General features: G+C 41.9%; 2 protein-coding genes across 17 annotated transcripts in view; one reads left to right on the top strand and one right to left on the bottom strand.

The window, feature by feature from the left end:
* LOC105490089 (eukaryotic translation initiation factor 5B) overlaps positions 1 to 4,360 on the top strand; it is a 62,991-nt gene extending 58,631 nt beyond the window's left edge. For both annotated transcript variants that reach the window (XM_011755393.3, XM_011755392.3), the window contains exons 22-24: positions 1,354 to 1,492; positions 3,350 to 3,511; positions 3,897 to 4,360. In XM_011755393.3, coding sequence (XP_011753695.2) covers positions 1,354 to 1,492; positions 3,350 to 3,511; positions 3,897 to 4,004 — 409 coding nt within the window. In that variant the 3' untranslated portion in view covers positions 4,005 to 4,360. The remainder of the gene's footprint in view (positions 1 to 1,353; positions 1,493 to 3,349; positions 3,512 to 3,896) is intronic.
* Positions 4,361 to 4,496: 136 nt separating this feature from the next.
* Positions 4,497 to 24,017, bottom strand: part of LOC105490090 (REV1 DNA directed polymerase) — an 89,815-nt gene continuing 70,294 nt past the window's right edge. For 14 of the 15 annotated variants that reach the window (XM_071077272.1, XM_011755396.2, XM_024795496.2 and 11 more), the window contains 12 exons: positions 22,961 to 23,080; positions 17,140 to 17,360; positions 15,155 to 15,327; positions 12,520 to 12,622; positions 10,811 to 10,976; positions 10,390 to 10,583; positions 8,913 to 9,146; positions 8,183 to 8,303; positions 7,367 to 7,584; positions 7,122 to 7,278; positions 6,721 to 6,823; positions 5,428 to 5,835 (listed from right to left, as the gene is read on the bottom strand). In XM_071077272.1, coding sequence (XP_070933373.1) covers positions 5,724 to 5,835; positions 6,721 to 6,823; positions 7,122 to 7,278; positions 7,367 to 7,584; positions 8,183 to 8,303; positions 8,913 to 9,146; positions 10,390 to 10,583; positions 10,811 to 10,976; positions 12,520 to 12,622; positions 15,155 to 15,327; positions 17,140 to 17,360; positions 22,961 to 23,080 — 1,922 coding nt within the window. In that variant the 3' untranslated portion in view covers positions 5,428 to 5,723. The other variant, XR_011612117.1, reaches the window with a different exon arrangement.

Below are 24,017 nucleotides of genomic sequence, written 5' to 3'. Positions count from 1 at the left end.
CAAGAACCAGGCCGGCCTCCCTCCTCTGAGACAGGGTCTCGCTCTGTCACCCATGCTGTAGTGCAGTCACATGATCACGGGGTACTCCAGCCTCTGCCTACTGGGCTCAAGTGAGCCTCCCACCTCAGCCTCCCGAGTGGTTGAGACTACAGGCTCACGCCGCTATGCCTGGCTAATTTGTTGTATTTTTGGTAGGACAGGGTTTTGCCATGTTGGCCAGGCTGGTCTTGAATTCCTGAGCTCAAGTGATCCACCTGCCTCTGCCTCCTGAAGTGCTGGGATTGTAGGTGTGAGCCACTGTGCCTAGTCTGGGACAGGCTCTTATTGCAGGACAATCAACACATGTTGAGAAGTGCTGAAAAACCAAATAAAGCAGGGAAGGGCCTAGATAAGGAGAGGAGAGACTGCGATTAATGATGTGGTTGAGGAAGGCATCTCATCTCTTCAGACAGAGCGCCCATGGGGAGTGTCCAGAGAGAACAGCAGTGTGAGGCGGAGTGACCAGAAGGGACAGTGATAAATGAGGTCAGAGAGGGTGGTGGGACCTGTATCGTCAAGGATCTTACAGGCCATGGGAAGGATTGAGCTTCTCTGAGTTGTGCAAGAAGCCATTGCCAAGGCTGTGTTCACCATCAGACTGGCTCACTGGGTTGTTATGTGGACCTTGGGTTGTTAGGAAGTCAGTGGCAAGACCCTGTCAGGAGGCTCCCACAGTCCAAGCAAGAAGTCTAGGTGATTCAGACCACAGTGAGGATAGGAGTGATGGTGTAGTTTGGGATACATTTTTAAGTGGCGCTTACTAGTAAATATTCGGATTTAGACTGGTATGTGCTCACTTTAGATCACGAAAGCTGGAGTGAGAAGAACTCTGCTTAAGACGCGGCCGGAAACACTGACCGCACTTTTAAGCGTGTGCTCAGGAAGCGGGGTCGCCATGTAGTGGCCTTCTGGATCCATGGTTTGGGAATGTGGTGGAGAAAAGCAGGGTGATAATGTGGTTTGATGCCTCTGTGGTCCCCCAGTAGCCTACACACGTGCCCAACGAAGCCCTGCCTGTCACCAGGTGCTGCCTAGGTTCTAAGCCCCAGCCTGGCTGACATCTTCAGCAGCCAAGCTCAGTGTTCAGACTAGGAACAGAACGCTACTGTGATGCAGCTTCTGTTGGAGGTAGGGCTTTAAAAGAGAAGAAAGCCCAGACTTGGGAAGCAGTAGAATGGGGAGGAGGAGGTTAAGAAGAAAAGGAAGAAGCACCTTGTTCCTCTAATGCGAGAAGCCTGATGTTCAGCTGCAGTTTTTCTGTTTATATTTAAGTGATTCTGTAAGCTTAAAAATTCTTCTCTTTTTTTCTTTCAGGCACATAGCAGTATTTCCCTGCAAGATGAAAATCCTCCCTCAGTACATTTTTAATTCTCGAGATCCGATAGTGATGGGGGTGACAGTGGAAGCAGGTCAGGTGAAACAGGGGACACCCATGTGTGTCCCAAGCAAAAATGTAAGTTCTAGTTGTACATTTTGTGGGTCATTTCTTAAAGCAGTAAATGGGTGTCCAAGAGTCGTAGCAACACAGCTTTGTGCCTGTAGGTCACAGTACTGGGCTGTGTATTTAGTGTGGTCTCCACCTTCTTAACAAATGTTTCAGTGTGTTTTACCTCAGTAGGAAGAAAATGTGGTAACTTTAAAACGAGCAGAGCCTGTCACCTGCTGTGCTTCAGTGTTGGTAAATACCAGTGCTCCATAGTCAGTGTTGAGTCAGCCCTGATCTCGTGCTTCAGTTAATTGGGCTCCAAGGCACTTGAAATTACTGCCTTTTATTTTATTTTGAAAGGTTTCAAGCCTGTGGAAAAGCTTAAAAATTAGTATAATGAACACCCATGTTTACCTTCCCTTTGTATCAGCATACCTAAGAAAAATTAATAATATTTCAACAATATCCTATAATTTGCAGCCCTCAGCATTTCACCAATTATCCCAAAGATGTCTTGGTAACTCTCCCCACGGATCTGGCTCAGTGCCCTGCAAACTGCATTGTACTGGGGCTGTTTTGTGGTTAAGCCTCAGTCAAAAACAGTCCTCCATCCTTTTTGAAGTGTCCCAGTGGTTTTGCAAATTCCTTCTCCATTTGGATTTATCTGTCTCTCCCTCCCGAGTAGACACAGGTTAGCATTATTGGAAAGACACTCATGCGGTTTCCCTGTGTGCCCGCGTCCTGCATGAGCCAGCCTGTCTCACTGCTGCCGACGCTCTTCTTCCCTGGGGAAGTGCTAGCCGCCAGTCATCTCCATGAGAAACTTGCCCTTTGTAATTACTCTGTAATCTATCTGGTACCTGGAGTTCCCAATGGACATCCTGTTTCCCAACAGCCTTTATCCCAGTGGTTTTCGTACCCACTGGCAAGCCTTGCCTGTCAGCTGTTACATAGATGGTGGCAAAATTGTGGATATACCTGTCCCCCCATTTCTTAGAAAGAACCTCTTCCCACTGACCTTTTTATTGACTCATAGACTTAGCAGGGGTTTTTTTTGTTTTGTTGTTTTTTAAATATAATCCATTACCTTTATTCTTTTGATAGATTGTCCAGTGTGGTCAGTAGGAGCTCATTTAAACTGGCTCCTATATCCTTGACACACAGTAGTCTGAGCATCTTCTTCCTTTCTGGTGCAGTGAGATGTTCCAGCCTCATCTGGTACTTTCCCTGCCCCAAACCTGGTTCCTGTAATGGGCAGTGGCACTTAGAAGTTGTCACTGATTCTCTACCATTTCAGTGGACTAAGCCAGGACATTTGTGTTATTTTCTATGTGGCTTTGGCCTCCTAAATCAAACAGAGCTCTCTTTCTTTTCACTCTTACTCTCCTGAATCCTTTTCTCCACAAAGGAGTCAGGGTTTTTTGCCCCAAACTCTGAGATCACATCACTCATCTGCTCACAGGCCATCATTCTTAAAATTTCAGGATCGGTCCTCACTCTGACTTCATTCCCACCAGTCACTTCAAGCTCATTCCTGACTCAGACCCGTTGTGCCTGCTGATCCCTTCTATTATGGCACCTGTCATGTGAAATGGTAGAGCAAAAATACGAAATGACATTGGGTCAACAGGGCACTTGGAATGTTTTGCAAAGCACATTATCTCCTGTCATTCTTACAGCCGTCGTGAAGGGAACAGGGTGTTGGTGGTGCCAGCCTAATTTACCAAAACATTACACTGTGAGACCTTAAGGGATGAATGAAGGATCGCACTGCCATGACTTTTAAAACAGGCTTTTGCTCCAGTTCTTATTTCAGTTGTCCAGCCATGGCGCCTGTGATTGGCATGAATTCTTCAGCATGCATTGTAATATGTTATTTTACAGTTTGTTGACATCGGAATAGTAACAAGTATTGAAATAAACCATAAACAAGTAGATGTTGCAAAAAAAGGACAAGAAGTCTGTGTAAAAATAGAACCTATCCCTGGTGAGTCACCCAAAATGTTTGGAAGACATTTTGAAGCTACAGACATTCTTGTCAGTAAGGTAAGCATTTCGGCAAAAGTGGCAGACTTTAAGAAATGGGGAATCACTCTTCTCGGGTCACCTGTGCCCAGAAGCTCCTTGGGCTTCAGTTTGATTGTAGTATCTGATGGGACTGGATCCCCCATTAGGGCCTGACCTTTAGCTGGGCCTTGTCTTTTGAGGAAGTTGCCCCATCAGGAAAGCAGCACCAACAGAGAAAGCTAGGACTTTTAGATCCCCTTGTGCCTGACATACCAACCAGATGTGATTTCGGAATTCTACTCCCTTAGGCAGGCAAGCCCTGCATAAGCTTTATTACGGTGAAAGCGGGCGTCTGGGGCCACAGCTTTCTTTGGCACATGTTTGTTACGTTCTGTTTACCCTGTTTGTGCCTCGGGCATTGCAGATCAGCCGGCAGTCCATTGATGCACTCAAAGACTGGTTCAGAGACGAAATGCAGAAGAGTGACTGGCAGCTTATTGTGGAGCTGAAGAAAGTATTTGAAATCATCTAATTTTTTTCACACGGAGCAGGAACTGGAGTAAATGCAATACTGTGTTGTAATATCCCACCAAAAAATGGAACAGACGTATCTGGACACTGATGGACTTAAGTATGGAAGGAAGAAAAATAGGTGTATAAAATGTTTTCCATGAGAAACCAAGAAACTTACACTGGTTTGACAGTGGTCAATTACATGTCCCCACAGTTCCAACGTGCCTGTTCACTCACCTCTCCTTTCCCCAACCCTTCTCTACTTGGCTGCTGTTTTAAAGTTTGCCCTTCCCCAAATTTGGATTTTTATTACAGATCTAAAGCTCTTTCGATTTTATACTGATTAAATCAGTACTGCAGTATTTGATTAACCAAGCTTCTGCAGATTTTGTGATTCTTGGGACTTTTTTGATGTAAGAAATACTTCTTTATTTATGCATATTCTTCCCACAGTGATTTTTCCAGCATTCTTCTGCCATATGCCTTTAGGGCTTTTATAAAATAGAAAATTAGGCATTCTGGTATTTATCTGCTTTGTGTGAAACCACGGTGTAAAAGCACAGCTGGCTGCTTTTTACTGCTTGTGTAGTCATGAGTCCATTGTAATCATCACAATTCCAAACCAAACTACCAATAAAGAAAACAGACATCCACCAGCAAGCTCTGTTAGGCTTCCATGTTAGTGTAGCTTCTCTCCCACAAGCTGTCCTCCTAGGATAAGAATTATCTTACCAACTATCACACTACCTTGTATGCCAGCACCTGGTAACAGTCGAGATTTTTATACATTAATCTGGATCTGTTTTGTCTTAGAAAATTCCATTATACATACATCTCCTGGTATTTGGGCTTAGTGCTTCTAAATTGTTGCGGACACAACTTAATGATTCATTCATAGTAGTAATCTGTAGCTAGTTTTAGGGTTTTGTTGAAGTCAGTGTGGGGTGTTTGAGGAAAAAGTTCCAAATATCCACTAGCACAGAATTTTAAACTACATTTTTATTTTAAAGTTACGGCATAACATAGCATAAAAATATTTTATATCCGTTTGAAAATCTATACCGTTCTTTTTTATCATCAAAGTTTCTCAATGGCCAGTAGAGGCAAAGACAACATCACCTCTGATCTATGGGACATAATGTTCCCAAGAAAAAATCTTCAAGTGGGTGTGAGGGTGTTTCTAATTCAAAATATGTAGATTTCTCCACATGGAAGAAGTAAAGATTTTCTTAACATGCTCCTGTGTTCATGCTTGGAGACAAGAATAAGATGGTTTAGAGGCTTTACCCTTTCTTGGAACAAGTAGAATCCCGGTCTGAGACCTCTCAGGAATTTCAGAGCTTAGCAGTCTGGCCTGGAGGTTTTTCAGCCTTTTAGTATAATAAACAGTAGTTGCTTCCTAGAGTTGAGTTTTTAAGGATTCACAAAAAGGAGCCTGTACAAAATATACATACAGTTCTTTATTAAACAACTGTAAACACTTCACTGTAAAAATCCATAAAACTTTATAAACAAACATTTTGTAAATAGAATCTATGCTACAGTAAAAGAATTAACACAATTATTTACATGCAATACTGACAAATTTGGCACTTTTTGAAAAGAAATGTACAAAACACTTGCTTTAAAAGAAATTTAAAATTATAAAAACTCCAAGCATTACTATCATGCACTTTGCAAATACCTCACAAGCACTTATGGCACAGCGATCGGAGAGCACCAGGCTCCCTGGTAATATTTATGTAACTTTTAATGTGCTTCCGTACGTTTGTTGTAAAACCACCTGAACATTGTCAAGAATAAAGTCAAACGCCATATTCCAAACTGATTCCACCGATTGCTGCATCAACCTAAAGGTGGGGAGAGAAGAAATGCCATCAGGAAAAGTCCTTAAGACTATTCCTTTTTAAAAATAAAAATTGATTTTGGCGAAAAAAAAAAAAACAAAAAAAAAACAACTCATGCCTGTAATCCCAGCACTTTGGGAGGCCGAGGTGGGCAGATCACCTGAGGTCGGGAGTTGGAGACTAGCCTGGCCAAACATGGTAAAACCCTGTCTCTATAGAAAATACAAAAATTAGCTGGGCGTAGTGGCACATGACTATAATCCCAGCTACCCGAGAGGCTGAGGCAGGAGAATCACTGGAACCCAGGAGGCAGAGGCTGCAGTAAGCCAAGATGCCACCACTGCACTCCAGCCTGGGTGACAGAGTGAGACTTCATCTCAAAAAATAAAATCCTAGAACACTTAAAAAAAAAAAAAAAAAAGCTTGTTTTGAGACAAGCTGTCAGGCTGGAGTGCAGTGGTACAATCATGGCTCACTGCAGCCTCTACCTCCCAAGTAACTGGGACCACAGGTGGGCACCAACCACGCCCAGGTTATTTTTTTTTTTTTGTATTTTTTTAGTAGAGATGGGGTTATGCCATTTTGGCCAGGCTGGTCTCAAAACAATGCACCCACCTCAGCCACCCGAAGTTAAGTGCTGTGATGACAGGCGTGAGCCACTGCGCCCAGCCCACTTCCTGTGGTCTTCTAATCACATGTAAGACTTGAGGGCGACACACTTGGAACCTCATTTACTACTTAGTCAACATGACAGAATAATGGATATCACTTTTTCATTAACCCTAATGAGGACAGTTTCCTAGAAAGTTTAAAACTTCTCAGTACACCCTCACTTAGCCATTGTGACATGCCATTTTTTCCCATTTGATAAAAGTGATGAATTACTACCTTTTCATGTATTTTATAACTAGATCCAGTTTTTCCAAATCTTTTTCTTCTATTAGATCAGTACAATATTTCACAACTTGGAGAATGTCTTCTTCCATTGGATCTAGGAAGGGGAAAAACTTCAAATGAGGACCAGTATATCTTTTTGAAGGAGAAAGTCAGAAATCTACACGGATAAAGGAAAACTGCCTTTCTACAAGTACGCCGCTAACAGCTATCAAAGGAATGGGCTTTGTTACTTGTCAAAGCAAGCCCCAGAATTTAAAAGATACTGGGGTAGCTGCTTTAAGCTTATTAGAGTTAGAGAAATGGGTTAAATCTACATAGTTTAGTCTGTTTATGTTCTCAAATCATGAGACGACTACATCTCAGCCTTGGGCCATCTAACAGGCCAAGCCAACCTGAAATTGTAGTTATCCATTCTCTGAGCAAGGTCTTCACATCATTGAATTCAACAGCTCCAGCTAGATTGGGTGCTGGAGGTCTCACACAGCCAGCTGGGTCAGACTGCAAACTAGAAAGGCCTGGCACACCTGAAGTAGAAGCAGAGAGTTCTTCCTGTTAAGAAAACAAAGGATAAAATTGCTATATTCACACATTATCCGGGTACATTAAGATCTCATAAAGGTCAAAGTTAAAGAATTACCAGGGGTTTCTCTGCAGGAGTTCCTTCATGTTTTAGAAACCCATCAATTAACTTCTGGGGACTGCCACAGGCCCCTGGCAGAGTTTTTGCAGGACTGTTTGGCAGCTTGTTTTTCAAAGGACTCTGAATCCTTTTTGGGGAACCGATGGTTTTTTTTTTCTTGTTTCTTTTCTTTTCTTTCACTGCTGCCTTTAGATGAAGTAAAGGATTCTTTGGCACTAAGAGAAGATAGATAGATACAAGATCCTCAACAAACTGATAGTATGGATAGTCTGGATGATAGTAGGTTGGGTTCTCTTTTCTCCTCCCGGATACAACAGGCTCCCTAGCCTACACCTCCCCTCCTGCCCCAAGTGAGAGGCAGTGAATGGCCATGGCCGAAAGTGCAGGCTCTCCAATTCTCTCTTTGCTTTGCCACTTACTAATTCGGCCTTTGGCATGTTGCTCATCTGTGATGGGTAGTAATAAATGTGGGTTTGGTGTTTGTGATGCATTTTGAACCTACATCCTTTGATTTATTCATCTCAAAGGACAACTAGCTGAACAAGTATTCAAGACACTTCTGGTAATGTCCTATCCCAACTTTTTAAAAAAGTAATAAGTGGTGTGTTTAAATCCTGAAAGTACAGACACAAATCCAACTAAAATATGACAATATTTACTCATACTGTAAACTTCAGATATTATCCCAATATAAAGAGCTCTTAATGCAACGAACAGCTTAGACTTTGGCCATTATATACTGCAATAATTAGACAACAGTGACTCCATTACTCTTTATCTTCATTTTTGTTACATGCCACTTCCAAGGCTCACCAGATGCGCTGGCTGACTGCTGGTGGCTGCTGTTCTCGCCCTGCCTTTGTCTTTGATCATATGCTGCTTTCAGCTCCCTTTGAAGTTCAGCAGGTAGGGCAGCAAATACCTCAGGGTCCACCTAGTGGAAAAGACAAGGTCAAAGTCAAACCTGAACTCCCTTCTAGATGGTAGCTGGTTTATCTTTTTTCACAAAATAGATTTTGTTTTCAAATCTTACTTTTCTGATCTGTACGAATTCTTAACGGTTCCTTAATATCAAAGCTGATTAAATCTTCAAAATGGTTAGAGCAAGAACAAGGAATTAAGAGTACTAACTTAAAAAAAACCACTACAACAGCAGAACAACCTGGGCAAAATGCACTAGTAGAAAATGGGAAGCAAAACATGAAAACAGGAGCTCGGGTTGTTGCTGCCCCCATGTAGGATTACACATCTCCACTCTGCTGTATTCAAGTGTGGCCACTGATCTGTTTGCGCCAGATCAATGTGCTTCTGTCTTATCGTGCCCTCCCCCGTCTCTTCCCTCTGCTGGCTTCAGCAGGAGGCTGCTCGGAGTGTCTACATCCTGCAGACGCAGGAGATGGAGACAAGCCCACTCTTCCCTCCCTCCCCTTCCCAGTGGAAGTGGTGTCAGATACGGGAGAAAGGGAAGTGAGACAGGTCCTGAGCTGGAGCAGGGGGGTGAGAATACTGAAACTACAGCAGAGGGTTCCCATATTTAACTTACCTGTGAAAATGCTGGAAGGGCTATTACATTTATTCCTGTGTCACTGTTCGATTCTTGAGGTTCTGGTATTTGCAACAAGACTGTCCCAACTGGTTGTGGCAAAATTCCTGTGTTACAGCCATTCACTGGTTCTTTCCTTTTGTCACCATGTGCCTCTGCTTGCTGGACAGCACAGACTTGCTCTACTTGTTCCCGGAGATCAGGTGGAAGTGCTTCTAAAACAGACTGATCCAGCTATAAAATGCCAAACATATGAGTTTGAAGTTTATTAAAGCATGCTCAGAGAGGAGGTGTTTGGGAGTTAACATGCCACTTTCCATTTCAATTTGAACACTGGATAATCAATGTAAGGTACAGACAGACCATCAGGCTAGGAAAGCCACCCCTAAATCAGCACATTTTTGGAACGTCTTGGCCTTTTGTCATTGAAGCCTGAAGTATGTGTAGTCTGGAGAAAAGTGTATATACTACTGGCCACTACCATATGACCAGGTAAGTCCAAATATACTCACAGAATGTCCTGCAATTGGGGCCAACAGATATGGATACCTTGGTGAAGCTCAAATTAGATCCCACCCCTGGGGAGGGGTGAAGGCCTGAGGCACATGTTAAAATTCTGGACAGGTTAACAGTCCTGAGTCAAAAGTTCACCTCTCAGATGAGAGACTGCCCAAAAATACAGATAATTCTACTCTGAGAGCAGCACACTGGAAGAAAGGGTTTCTAGAAGCTGAATTTTCTCTAACTTGCAGGACGGAGCCCACTGTTCCTTTGACCAGGGCCTCCCTCCATCTGTCCATGCACATCTGGCCCTCTGCAAACATACAATCCCGTCAACTTGGGTAGGCCAATCTTACCTGCCAGGAGTAACTAATTGTGGGTATCTGTCACCATACAAGCATATCAGCATTGCCCCTTCCCCTAGTTTTACAGCCAGTATGTAACATCTCCTGCCTCCTTCCATGCAGGGGGAGCGGGGGCACAAATGAACTTGCCCAATATAGCTTAAGGTGCTACCTTACTTTCAAGGACCAAAGGATGCCAGCAGCATATCACATGTACAGCCCACACAAGCTGAATTAAACCATCCAAAACTCCAGAGACCTGTTTGCAAATACTGCAAAAGCCCTTTGACATAAGGCCTCTACTTCACCACTAATCACCAAAGCTGCCTTGCTGAATACAGTAAGTCTACATGATGACCACTGTCACAGACAATGGCAGTCCACAGGAGGACTGCCTTTCAGCTATGCTTTACAACTTGCAAGAGTGGCAAATCTTTGCAAAAGCACTTTCATTCAACCCAATTATTGCTTATTTAGAATCCAACATCATGATCTACCCGAACAAGTGACCCATTCTCCCTTTCTTGGTTAAATGAAGAAATAAAAATGCCATTTTCATTTGTAAACTTATATTTTTGTACTTATATTTAAGAGTATAAAATGTACTTATATTTAGGACTATAAAAATGTACCTGGGAAGGTGACGGGACCTCTATACTCAGGTTAAGTCTTGACTGCACACTGACAGGAGAATGCAGACCGTTCCATTTCCCTGAAGACTCGGCCTTGTTAGTATCAGGACTGGTCGGCAGATGTGCGGGAAAAGGTGGCAAAGTGCAACTTCTAGAAGCAGATGATATTTCCAGATCCACAGCAGTCCGAAATACTACGAAGAGAAAATACATAAAATAGCCTCTTCAGATCATCGGGCAGGGCCTTTAATCCCTGATTTCCTCTGTCCATTACAAATAAAAAAACTTTATTATTGATACATCATAATGAAGAATATAATTTTTTTAAATCACATAAAGCTGTGTCAAGTTTAAAACCAACTGCCGTCTTTCCAAGGACATAAGCAGCACCTAAACGAGAACCCCACTGATGACCACCAACCTTCTTTGTGCTCCTCTTCTGTGGATTTCTTAGCTTTCTGAACTTGGAAGATATCACGGACAGAGTATGACCCACCAGGAAAGTGGCTCGACTGAACTGATGGGCGACTGGGACATGTGGAAGGGTTCAGATTAGTTGGAACCAACTGATTCACGTGAATCCCAACCTAGAACCCAGAATAAAGAGTATGCTTCCAGGAAAACTAAAGTAAAATATGAATTCAGCTAAGCAAAATCCTCAGCAAATCCTTTTCACTACCTCCTAGATCCTGTTTCTAGAATAAAGGTAAATGAAAGTATTCAAACAACAGCATTCTATATGAGTTATTACAAAAACAGTTTCTAGACTAGCTAGTGAGTGGTCATTCATCTCAAACTTCAGAGTATCCAATTCTCCCAAAATATACCAAAACGTCTTTAAAATCAGAAAATCCAAACAAGTGGAATACTGTATTTCACTGATGTTCTGGTCAACTAAGGTTTTAAATTAGGATAAAAAAAAATTAAGAGAGGACAGGCTACTTGGAAACTTAACTATTTTTATCTTTTTAAAATGAAATACTTCTCAAAAAATACTGGTGGGACTGGTGAACAGCAGGCACACCACAGACCCCTCTATAAAGTGCCATTGTAACAGTATTTCAGGGAGAAATTACAATTATGGCCGGCTTAGTGACTAATCCTTCAACAAAGTCCACAATCAAGCCAGAACAACCCTTAACTTACACACGCACACAATAAACTAAACCTACAAAGGTTCTTTTTTTTTTTTTTCCTCTTTTGAGACACAGCCTCATTGTGTCACCCAGGCTGGAGTGCAATGGCATGATCTTGGCTCATGCAAGCTCTGTCTCTTGGGTTCAAGTGATTCTCCTGCCTCAGCCTCCCGAGTAGATGGGACTATAACAGCATGTACCACAACACCCGGCTAATTTTTGTATTTTTAGTAGAGATGGGGGCCAGACACAGTGGCTCATGACTGTAATCCCAACACTTTGAGAGGCCGAAGCGGGCGGATCACCTGAGGTCAGGAGTTTGAGACCAGCCTGGCCAACATGGTGAAACTTCGTCTCTAAAAATACAAAAGGGCGTGGTAGCGGGTGCCTGTACCCACAGCTACTCGGGAGACTGAGGAAGGAGAACTGCTTGAACCCAGGAGGTGGAGGTTGCAGTGAGCTGAGATCGCGTCACTGTACTCCAGCCTGGGCAACAGGGCAAAAACTCTGTCTCAAAAAAAAAAAAAAAAACCCACACAAAAAATCTATGGTTTTGACATTTTGATGCCTCTTGCCTGTTTCAAAGGCATCTTGTTGTGCCTGTGGTTTCACTCCCTTCTAGGTCATCATATGGCAGACAGCAGAGTATGTTTCTGATTAAAAAGGAACTTAAAGGCACAAAATTTATGTATTCATACTCCTCAGTCATATCTACTTCTAGGAAACAAGAACAGGGAGGACATGTATATTAGCCCCTGGTTAATTAGGGATACCTTGGAAAAGCACAGTAAGAATCTGAGAAAATTATTCTAAAATGAAGAAGATCAAAATGGAGAAAGTCAAGAATTTTTGTTTCTCTTTTCCTTATATCACAAAGCAGCTAAAGACCTACATATAAAGTCCCTATATGCCAGCAATAACCATTCTGAGAGCAAGCCTCAAATGACACAAAAATTACAGAAAGTCAGAATTTACAATGTTACTATACACTTACCCCTCTCATGTCTGATATATTTAGTTTCATTGTATGAAACATGTTTAGCATCGCCTTTCCAATTATTTTTGCATTATCTGTTGCCTGGTCAAGAGTTACAGTCCTGTAAGTGATAGAATTATACAACAAAAGCTTCATTCCATATGTATTCACTAGTACTAAAGTAGTATGGAACGGTTTAAAAGAGTTACAGAAAAGTTGTAAACAGTTACAAAGATTATAAAAGTGAATGCCACAGTCCCCCTTCCAGGAAGCCAGAAATACCAAATTAGTTACACTGGCAAAGAAGGGGGAAAGGAAAATTATGGAACACTGGAACTTCAAGGTAATAACGATAACGGACACCTGGGTCAACTACAAATCAGTTGAGAAATTTAGAAAAAGGCATATTTTAGCTAACACATGCACAAATGAATACATATTTTCCAGCTAAAGCACAAATGAATGGTAAACACAATGTTCTTGATTCCAAGAGAAGTTTTAGGTTCCAAGATTATGTATGCTGAGGTACAGCAAATATTCAGAAGAGAAAGATGAATTCTCGGTATGTTGTTTCTTGACTCTCCTTCGTGTTTACAGTAAAGCCAATAAACAATTCTTAGATCTTTAAGAACTCTTGAGAGAGGACCAAATGATCCGTCAGCATTACTTGGTCCCAAAGATGTGATGACCTCACCCACCATTTCCTTCAGAGCTGTTTGAGCTTCTCTGGCATGAGCAGGGTGTCCCATTACAAACAGAATTACTCACTCAGTAACAGATTACAAATTACTACCAGTTCTCTTTCCAAAGGAAAGTTATTTCGTGTTTTAGATTAATGAACAAATGAAGTTCCAGGCCTTTAAACAAGAAATAGTCCCAGAAAAAAAATACTATAAATTGAATCTGATTTTCCCATAGAAATGTTTAAGAAGACAATCGCATTACTTCATCTGCTTATAGAAATGACCACTAAAAACTGGGCACAGTGGCTTACACCTGTAATCCCAAAACGTTGGGAGGTCAAGGCAAAAGGATTGTTCAAGGCCAGGCCTGGGCAACAGGGCAAGATCCTATCTCTACATAAATAAGTTTTTAAATAAATAAATGACCACTATTTACTATTTGAGATACATGTATATATCGTAACACTTCAGTAAATATAATTCAAGATAACCAACTGATAAAAAATGTATTTCATAAATCATGTTGTCTAATTGTAATTTGTAATTCCTGCTTTCATGGTAACTTGGGAGTTTCTCTGTTTGCAAAGAGCCGTCATCTCATGACTTAGCAATATCATCATATACATGAATGCACCATGTATGGTTGGCATGAGCTAATCTTCAATGAAACTGTACTTCATAGTTCCTTATAAGTAGCTTTCAAAAGTGTCAAAAGCCTCAAAACTTTGGTTTCACAGATGACATACAGTCTAACATAAAATGACACATAAAACCACATATCTTCATATTGGTCACAAATCTTACATGAAGTTTAATATTAAGTAGTTGGCCCTGACATAAAAAACGAGGGTTTCAGTCCAGGTACATTGGCTCACACCTGTAATCCGAACACTATGGAAAGCTGAGGTGGGCGGATCATTTGAAGTCAAGAGTTGAAGATCAGCCTTGCCAACATAGTGAAACCCTATGTCTACTGAAAATACAAAAATTCGCTGGGCATGGTGGCATGCCCCGTAATCCCAGCTACCCAAGAGGCTGAGACAGGAGGATCGCTTGAACCCAGGAGGCGGAAGTTGCAGTGAGATCAGATCACGCCACTGCCCTCAGGCCTGGGTGACAGAGTCAGAATCCATCTCAACAGAAACAAAAACAAAAAAACCCAGGTTTTTAAATGCTTTCACCAGTTTTCAGACATTACAGTGATTCACTCATCTTTTTACCAATTAAATTTATACACCTATGTAAATGAAATTGCTCTCCTTCACCAGCATTTTTCTAGCTACTATTAGCCTGCCTTTGTGTATCGTTTTTTTTTTTGAGACAAAATCTCACTCTTGCCCAGGCTGGCACAATCTTGGCTCACTGCAACCTCTGCCTCCTGGGTTCAAGCGATCCTCCTGCCCCAGCCTCCTGAGTAGCTGGGACTACAGCCGAATGCCACCAGGTCCGGCTAATTTTTGTACTTTTAATGGAAATGGAGTTTCACCATGTTGGCCAGGCTGGTCTCAAACTCCTGGCCTCAAGTAATCCAGCTGCCTTGGCCTCCCAAAGTGCTGGGATTACAGGCATGAGCCACCACACCCGGTCTGTATCACTGTTTTTAGGAACTACACTGAAATTTCCCTCAGGAAAAAAGTTTCACCAAGTCCAAAAATTACAGCAGTCCCTTTGCTCTGCAGCCTTGCCCTTTCTTTCTGTCCATGCAGTAAAGTTAACAGCCAAAGATGCCAAGCAAAGGCTGCCAAGGTCTGGAATGCTGTCAAACCAACCTCCTGTGTGTGGGCCTGGCTGAAACCAAGTGTATTAACCTAAGCTGAATGCCTTAGGCTGATGCCTGCTTCTACAGAATACCAGATAACATGGGCTTACAGGTCTTTATTCAAACTCCTCCTTGGTTTTCTTCATTTTCTATTACTTACACAATTTGTACTGAAATATAATTACCAATATCATTTTTGAGGTGAGCTTACCTGGCAACGTTATCACAAATTCCATGGCCTCCAAATTTTGCAGTTTCTATAGGAGCCCCGGCCTTTCGTACCATGATTTTGAGAGTTAGACGTTTACCCTTCATGCCAGTGGCTTCTAGTCTTCTTTGAATTTCTTCTGAAAGACTCAGAAGAAAAGCTTCTGCCTCTTTTGGCTATGGAAAGACAAACATGGAGAAACTTCCATTCCATTTTCCTATATACTTAATAATTGTTCTCAAGTATTTTAACTCTGAATATTAAACATGTTGGTTACTCATTATCATGCTCAGCATCTATTAAAAAGAAACGTGGCCAGGTGCGGTGGCTCACACCTGTAATCCCAGCACTTTCAGAGGCCGAGGCTGGTGGATCACCTGAGGTCAGGAGTTTGAGACCAGCCTGACCAACGTGGTAAAACCCTGTCTCTATTAAAAATGCAAAAATTAGCTGGGCATGGTGGCATGCGCCTGTAATCCCAGCCACTCAGGAGGCTGAGGTAGGAGAATTGCTTGAACTCAGGAGACGGAGGTTGCAGTGAGCTGAGATCACGCCACTGCATTCCAGCCTGGGTGACAGAGGGAGACTCTGTCTCAAAATACTAAAACTACAACAACAAAAACCGTTTGGTATACCCTCACTATTAAATAAAAATACCCACCTTACCAACAAAGTGAATGTAATGAGTACTTTTAAAAGATATTTTTCCTTTCTTTCTTTCCTTTTTTTTTTTTTTTGAGACAAAGTGTTGCTCTTGTCCCCCAGCCTGGAGTGCAATAGCATGATCTTGGCTCACTGCAACCTCTGCCTCCCAGGTTCAAGCGATTCTCTTGCCTCAGCCTCCCGAGTAGCTGGGATTACAGGCGCCTGCCACCATGGCTGGCTAACTTTTTTGTATTTTTAGTAGAGATGGGGTTTCACCATGCTGGCCAGGCTGGTCTCCAACTCCTGACCTCAGGTGATTGGCCCACCTCGGCCTCCGAAAGTGATGGGATTACAGGCGTAAGCCACCGTGTCGGGCCCCTTTCTTTCTTTTCTATGCCATCATTGACTTGTTGAAATTTTTTTGTAATTATGTTAGTAAGTTCTGCTAATAAAATGTGTTCCAACACTGTGCTTATAGCCCAAACATCATCCATCTCCATGCCTAAGGAAACAAACTTCTGAGGTCCACAGTGTAGGCAGAGAGGGCAATTAACTCATCACATTTCAAATCCTTATGATATGGTGTTGTTCGTACATACAAATTCCAGACATATCCAGCCGGGTGCAGTGGCTCACGCCTGTAATCCCAGCACTTTGGGAGGCTGAGGCGGGCGGATCACGAGGTCAGGAGTTTGAGACCAGCCTGACCAACATGACAAAACCCCGTCTCTACTAAAAATACAAAAAATTAGTCAGGCGTGGTGGCAGGTGCCTGTAATCCCAGCTACTTGGGAGGCTGAGGCGGGAGAATCTCTTAAATCCAGGAAACAGAGGTTGCAGTGAGCCAAGACTGTGCCATTACACTCCACGCGCGGCAACAGAGCGAGACTCCATCTCAGAAAGACAAGACATACCCAAATCCATAATCTGAAGGAAAATGGAAACCACTCAGCCATCTGTGCTGCAGCTTTCCAAAAGCCTGCATAAGGAGGGGCTTGCTGAAACTTAATTTAACTACAGCTTAAAAAGTATTTCCAATTTTTCTCATCTTTGTTATTGTTTCACTGTAAATTAGATTATAATCCCAAGTTCTCTAATAACTGGCCCCCAAGGCATAATCTTTTAGTATATTTCCTCAACAGCTAAGTTTCCTCAGTCTCAGCCTTATCTGGGGCTATACCTTACCACACACTGCCTTAAAAGGCCTTCTTGAGGCTCTGGGGATACAACAGTTTTAAGACTTAATTTCAAGCATCAAGGGTCTTATGGTTTAGCTGGAGAGGTAGGACTATGTAAAAATGTGAGGGAACAACAGATGGTAAAATCTGTTCAATGATCAGTACCTGGGTAAACCTTATTCCATAGTTGATCTCAGCTGACACAGATTTTCTTTCCTTTTCAGTTCGAACTGGTCTATCATCCAAGCCACGGCAGAACCTATAAAGCATCTGACCTGTTTTGGGACCAAATTCTTTTTGGAGTTTTGCCATGGTCATATATTGCAAGTCTCCACAAGTTTTAATTCCCAAAGATGCCAACTTAGATTCCATTGAACATCCAACTCCTAGGAAAAGGAATATATATAGTTCTTTAAGTATGCAGACTAAGCTACTAATAACAAGTTTATTAACACAAAATACCCACCATTTATGCACAAAATAACTAATTTAAAATAATCTTTAAAGTCTTTAGGTGACGTAACTGAAGCATCCACAGGTTGAAGAATTTCTTGGTGCAAAATCATGCTAGTAGGTGTATTTCTAGACTCTACTTCTCAATTAGGACTCCACACACAGATGAACAAGAAACTTTTAAAATACGTATAAACTCAAGCTATCAAAAATGTCCTTTCTTTATTAGTGAATAATATCAACATACCTATCTTATTCACAAAATCAACTAAGGAATCAACTGTCATTTAAACAAGTCTATAGTGTGACTAACAGACATACTAGCCGACTCACGAAATGTAAGGGACTCTGTTATGATTTCGGGCATCACCAAATCTCACAATGGTGTGTAAGCTGTATTTTTTCAGTGAAAAACAGAACAAGAATTCACAAAATGGGCCCAAGTCCAAAAGTGTTACATGCTATCATACGTACCACTGACCTGAGGATGAAGGATCCTAACCAAACCAACTCGTGGTGGGGTAGAAGACAGACTTTTTTTTTAATCGAAAGGATGATCTCTCTGAAGAGATATTAACTCTCCTACAGCTGGGTCAGCAGGCAGCAGTCCCTATGTCCTATTCTGCAAGGTTTGAACCCCACCCAAAGGATACTGATTCATTCTGTTGTTCTAAGTTGGAGTCTTGGTTTTCTTCAATTTGCCCTAAATGCTTAAAGGTACACAAATTTGGGAAAGAGGTTTGGAGTAACCGAGGGAAACTATAATGCTTACTAAAATGGTTCCACACCATCAAGTAAAACTTTTCCATTAATGAGGAAAAGACAGCGTTGTGTTTCTGGTCTTCTGTAGGAACTTATCCAAAGAGAACTCAGGCTGGGTGCGGTGGCTCACACCTGTAATCCCAATACTTTGGGAGGCCAAGGCAGGAGGATTTCTTGAGGCTAACAGTCTGAGTTTGAGGACAACCTGGGCAACTGAGGGAGACCCTGGCTCTATAAAATAGAAAACAGAATTAGCTGGGTGTGGTGGTGTACTCCTGTAGTCTCAGTTACTTGGGAGGCTGAGTTAGAAAGATCCCTTGAGCCCAAGAGTTCGAGGCTATAGTGAGCTATGAACCTGCCATTCCATTCCAGCCTAGGTGACAGAGCAAGACCCTGTCTTTAGACAAGAGACCTCAGAGTGAAGTCTGCTAACTTCTGTTCATTGTTACTATTGTTAATTCTAGCTCCTATCCTCCTGAGTGGTCTTCAGTAGCAGGAACCACCATCTAGTCCAAGTTCTCCCAGGAAAACCTCTGGAACACAAGGTTAGGAAGTCATCAATGTGGGTCCGACAAGTTTAAACCCAGATACTTTATTCCTTAATGGAAGTGAGATGAAAGGCATTAAGGGTGCTGGTTCACATCTGTGCCATTTTAAAGTCCAAGCCAGAACAAAAGGCAAGTAAATACCAAAGACCTCAAGTTAATAATTGAAAAAAAAAAAAAAAAAAAAATCCTCCAGAGAAGTACCATTCACCAAAAGGTAAAATTTTAAGTGAAACCTAAGTGCTTTTCAAAATGGGGAGGAGAAACACAAGGGAATAGACAAATTACATACTTGGTTGGACAAAGGTAGACACTTTGCACAGCTATTTGCTTTTAGGAAAGGCTTTTTTCTTCTATTTGCCCTTTTTGTATTTCTTTTTTGTCATAAGACTTCTCAACATCAGGGAAGACTTTCTCTCTTTTTTCCCTCCCATTGTTGCCCCACTTCCCACTCCCATAATCTGACCATGATCTTTCCCTTACAGTTCTGGGGAACCAATCTGTTCTCAGGGACTTGCAAGGTCAGCAAGAGAAAAGCATCATCCTGGGTTGTGTCAGTGTGTGCATGTGTGTTGGGGTGGATGGGCGTGGGGAGAAACCCATAGTTTAAAATTTTAGAGTATCCTGAGTATACTAGAACAAAATTATTAGGCACTACAGGTGCAAAGGAAAGGCTCTATTAAACATCACCAAGTTAACCATCATCGATCTAATCTAAGTGGACGTCCCTCTATGAAAGCAGCACAGCCCTTCTCCATGCAAGCTCATCTGATGGAATGAAACGGCCTGGACTGGAGGTGGGGGAGGGAGGCAGGGGTGTGGTGTACCTCCAACTCCTACTGAGTGCGGGTGGGAAGATTAAACTTGGAGCCAGGACCAAAACCTCGAAGAAGGCTGCTAGTTTTAACTAAATGCGTCAATTAAGTAGGTTTTTATAAGGGAAAGATGGCAACTTTATGGACAAAAGTAAGGGGGGTTCCGGGCCCAAACAGTGCAGCCACCTATTAAGAAAAAGATGAAGGAAAATGCGCTCCTTTAGAACCAAATCTCAAAGAAGAGAAGAAAGAGTGAAGGAGGTTCCTGGTCAAGCAACTGGGACAAAGACCTGGCGTCTGTCCTTGAAGGGGAACTATTACCCTAGGTTAAAAGTGGCCAACAATGTCCCCTCCTTGGCATCCAGAACTTGGCTATCCAATACAGACACAGAGGAGTAAACGTCAAAGAATAAAGTTTTCACCATCTACACGAGTGCTGTTCAACGGAACTTTCTGGAATGATGGAAATGTTCTCGTCTGCTATCCAATCCAGGAGAACCTTGCTCCATGTGACCACTGAGCACCTGAACTGTGGCCAGGGCAAGTGGGGAACTGAACTGCTAGTTTTATTCAACTTTAACTCTAACTGTACTAGCTTCATTTGGCTAAGTAGCTACTGAATTAGTGCAGATTTTATGAACACCTACGTGATCATGGTGGTTCTCTGAAAATGGGACAGAGATGGAACTCATATGCTGGATGCACAAACCCAGCAAAAGCTGAATGAGGTGCAGAGGGTCCTTCATTCGAGAGTGCATGCAAGGGTGAAAAGCCCTGCAAAGATCCAAAGAAAAAGCAGACACGGTTCTTCAAACTGTAACAGTCGTTGGGGTCCATCCTTTCTTTCATTAGGTCACCAGATCATAGTCTCCTAAAGCAAAAACTTATTATTGTTATTTCCTTCTTATGTAGCTATTCTAATTGTGTATTACTGTGCACAGCACGTGTGTGGTCGCTAAACATTTATGGGTACAAGGGGCTAAAGAGGTTGGAGATAGGGCAAGTTACCACTGAATTTCTCCTGGTTATTGGTTACAGGACCAAGTTCCCCAAAGCATGTTCTGTAAGATATAAATAGGTACTATAAATTTATCACCAAATATCTTTGAGAAATTACTAGTCTTTAACAAAGATAAACAGGGTTCTTTACTAAAGTAATTCTCAGGTCTTTCACTGTACAAACCCCTCCACCACAGAAGGTTCCCTCTCGTGTATGAAACCCCTTTTTAAAGTAACAGCTTATAATCTGTGGAACACATTTCAGGACAGGAGTAACAATGGAGAAGGCAGATATTTTACAGACCTGAAATGCTCTGTAACAGTCAGGTTAAGGATTTGGGGATTTTACGAAAACCACATGGACCACTTGAGCGATGCAGACCGTGGCTCTGGAGAAGGCCAGCTCTGCTGCCCTTTCAAATATCCCTTAGGAAATTCAAGGCTCTGCCTCAGCTTGGCCAGGACATGTAACTTCACACTTGCCCTTTAAGAAAAAAAGTCTTTCTGGCCATGAAGCAAATGAAGGTGAATGGTAGGATTACTAGGTCAAGTAGCTAAAACATCCCTATTTCTATTAAAAAACACCACCACCACCACCACGAAGAAAACTACAAAAAGCATTCAATTTAAAGATGGTGTTTTTGACTACATTGTGTCTTCTCCCAAATTATATGCTGAAATCCTAACCCCAGTACTTTACCATGTGACTGTGTTTTTGTTTTTCTTTTGTTGTGTTTTGTTTTTTCAACATAGTCTCACTCTGTCACCGGTGCTGGAGTGCCGTGGTGCGATCTTGGCTCACTGCAACCTCTGCCTCTCCGGCTCAAGCGACTCTTGTGCCTCAGCCTCCCGAGTAGCTGGGACTACAGGCAAGTGCCACCTACCCCTGGCTAATTTTTTTGTATTTTTAGTAGAGACAGGGTTTCACCATGTTGGCCAGGCTGGTCTTGAGCTCCTGGCCTCAAGTGATCCACCCGCCTCGGCCTCCCACAGTGCTGGGATTACAGGTGTGAGCCACCGCGCCCAGCCACAGTGTGACTGTATTTGGACACAGAATCTTTAAAGGGGTAATTAAGATAAAACAAGGTCATATGGATGCGCCTAATCCAACATGACCGGTATCCTCAAAAGAAGAGATCACGACGGAGACATGCATATGGGGAAGGCCATGTAAAGACACAGGGAGAGGGGGGTCACCTACAAGCCAAGGAGAGGCCTCAGAAGGAGCCAACCCTGCTGACACCTTGATCTTGAACTTCCAGTCTCCAGAGCTGTGAGACAACGCATTTCTGTAGTTTATGCCCCCCAGTCTGTGGTACTCTGTTATGGCACCCCTAGAAAACTAATAGAGATGGCTAGTGTAATAAACTTAAAACTCAAAATTTACATGCAGCTTTAAATATACCAGTTCCTTCTTACAGAAAACTGCAGTAAGATTTCTTATTAAAACTGTTCAAACTGTGCTGTCTACTAAGATAATTTGCTAGTTTGATTTTATAAAGTATTCTCAAATTAAATGTAAAACTAACCATCAAAAATGTCATATTACACATTTCTGACACTAATACATCATTTTAAGTTATATACTAAGGGGGTCAGGAAGTTTTAAAACTAACCTACCATAAAATCCCATTTCTGTCATTTAATGTTTATAGCCTGTTAACAGAAACTTCTAAGTTAGTTCGCACATTTTTATTAGGCTTAAAAATAGGCATCTAAAAATGCCACTAAATCTACTTTTAACAAATGAATTTTAAAACTTTCACTATAAATGAAGATGAAGACTTTACAAAGCTGACATAGGCACTTTATAATAAATAGGTAACTACACAAAAATATGAAATAATTCAACATCCTGCCCCTTAGGTGAGAAAGGTTAAGATGGAAGGTTTTCTTCCATGAGTGAGTCAACTGAAAACACAGTCCTTCTTTAGGTTTCCTTTTTCCTAATACAACTCACATACATGCTACTTTACTTCTAAACTACTTGTTTAATAAACTCAGAAAAATGTTGCTAGTCCTGCAGCATGAAATAGGAGAATCAATGCTCAAAACTTTTATCTTTGGCCCAGGAGTAAACTATTTCAATAATTGTTTATTTAAAGGACTCAAAGTCAATTTCATCATCCACCCTTTTAACACTGTTTCTTAGAATCTTGCTACTTGAGAAATACCTAAAGTAAAAACCCATTATAAGCAAAACAAAAATGTAACATTAGGGTCCTGACAAATCATTTGAGGGGATATTCAATGCAGAATTCCAAATTTTGTTTTTCATGGCACTCAGTAAGACTTAAAAATTTTTATAATATTCATGTCTAGGCAAAAAGAGGTCTCATAGTTCTATATTATAGACATGAAAAGGATTTATGATGCCTGTAATAAAAGTATTGTTAAAGTATTTGTATTTACCTGGTAGATTAGTAACTAGCTGACCTCTGATAAAATCATCTACTTCTTCTGGTTTTAGGTGGTACTGCCCATCTGGTTTTGCTTTTCTAGTTGCCATTCTAGCCAGGAGAATATTAGAACCTGTTTAAAAAAAAAAAAAAAAAGTCATCTAAGAAATAGTCACAATTATTCCTTAAATTTCCCAACAAAGATCTCTTCATACAGGTTATCTATCAAGTTTCTAAAAACAATGAAAATAAATTTTGATTATTTTAAATAAGGTGTAGAATTTTGCTAAGTATTTTAGATCATAACCTGAACAGAGGTTTCTCTTTGCTCTAACACAAGTGCCATTTCAGCAACTACCCAGAAGCAGGAATGGAGAAAGCAATCCTGATCTTATTTTTTTTTGTTTTTGTTTTTGAGACGGAGTCTCTCTCTGTCACCCAGGCTGGAGTGCAGTGGCGCGATCTCGGCTCACTGTAAGCTCCGCCTCCTGGGCTCACGCCATTCTCCTGCTTCAGCCTCCCAAGCAGCTGGGACTACAGGTGCCCACCACCTCGCCCGGCTAATTTTTTAATATTTTTAGTAGAGACGGGGTTTCACCGTGTTAGCCAGGATAGTCTCGATCTCCTGACCTCGTGATCCACCCGCCTCCGCCTCCCAAATGCTGGGATTACAGGCGTGAGCAGTCCTGATCTTAACAGTGGGTGTTTGTAGGAAGTGAAGGCCACGATCAAAGAGTAGTTCATGTTCCCAACCACAGGAGCCAGGACTTGTAGGGAAACGAGAATACAAGAGTGCTACTGTACTGGGGAAACCAGAAAGCCCAAAGAACCAGCAGGAACTGAGGGTAGAAGACTCTTCAAAACGCAGAGACAGGCAGTGAGGTTCACAGTGTGAGTGTGGGCAGGGGCCACAGAAGAGGTGGAGGAAAAGGGCACCAAGCCCTGAGGAAGGGGCAGGGACCTGCAGAGCTCGGCCGCTAGGTGGGCTTCTCTGTGAATACTAAAATCTCCAGACACAGAGAAGACCAATATTGAGGACATATGTTGGTTTTACAGAAGACTTATGTAAA

This window comes from Macaca nemestrina, chromosome 13, assembly GCF_043159975.1.
Source record: "Macaca nemestrina isolate mMacNem1 chromosome 13, mMacNem.hap1, whole genome shotgun sequence".
Classification (NCBI taxonomy): domain Eukaryota; kingdom Metazoa; phylum Chordata; class Mammalia; order Primates; family Cercopithecidae; genus Macaca; species Macaca nemestrina.
This window is presented reverse-complemented; position numbering and strand designations above follow the sequence as displayed.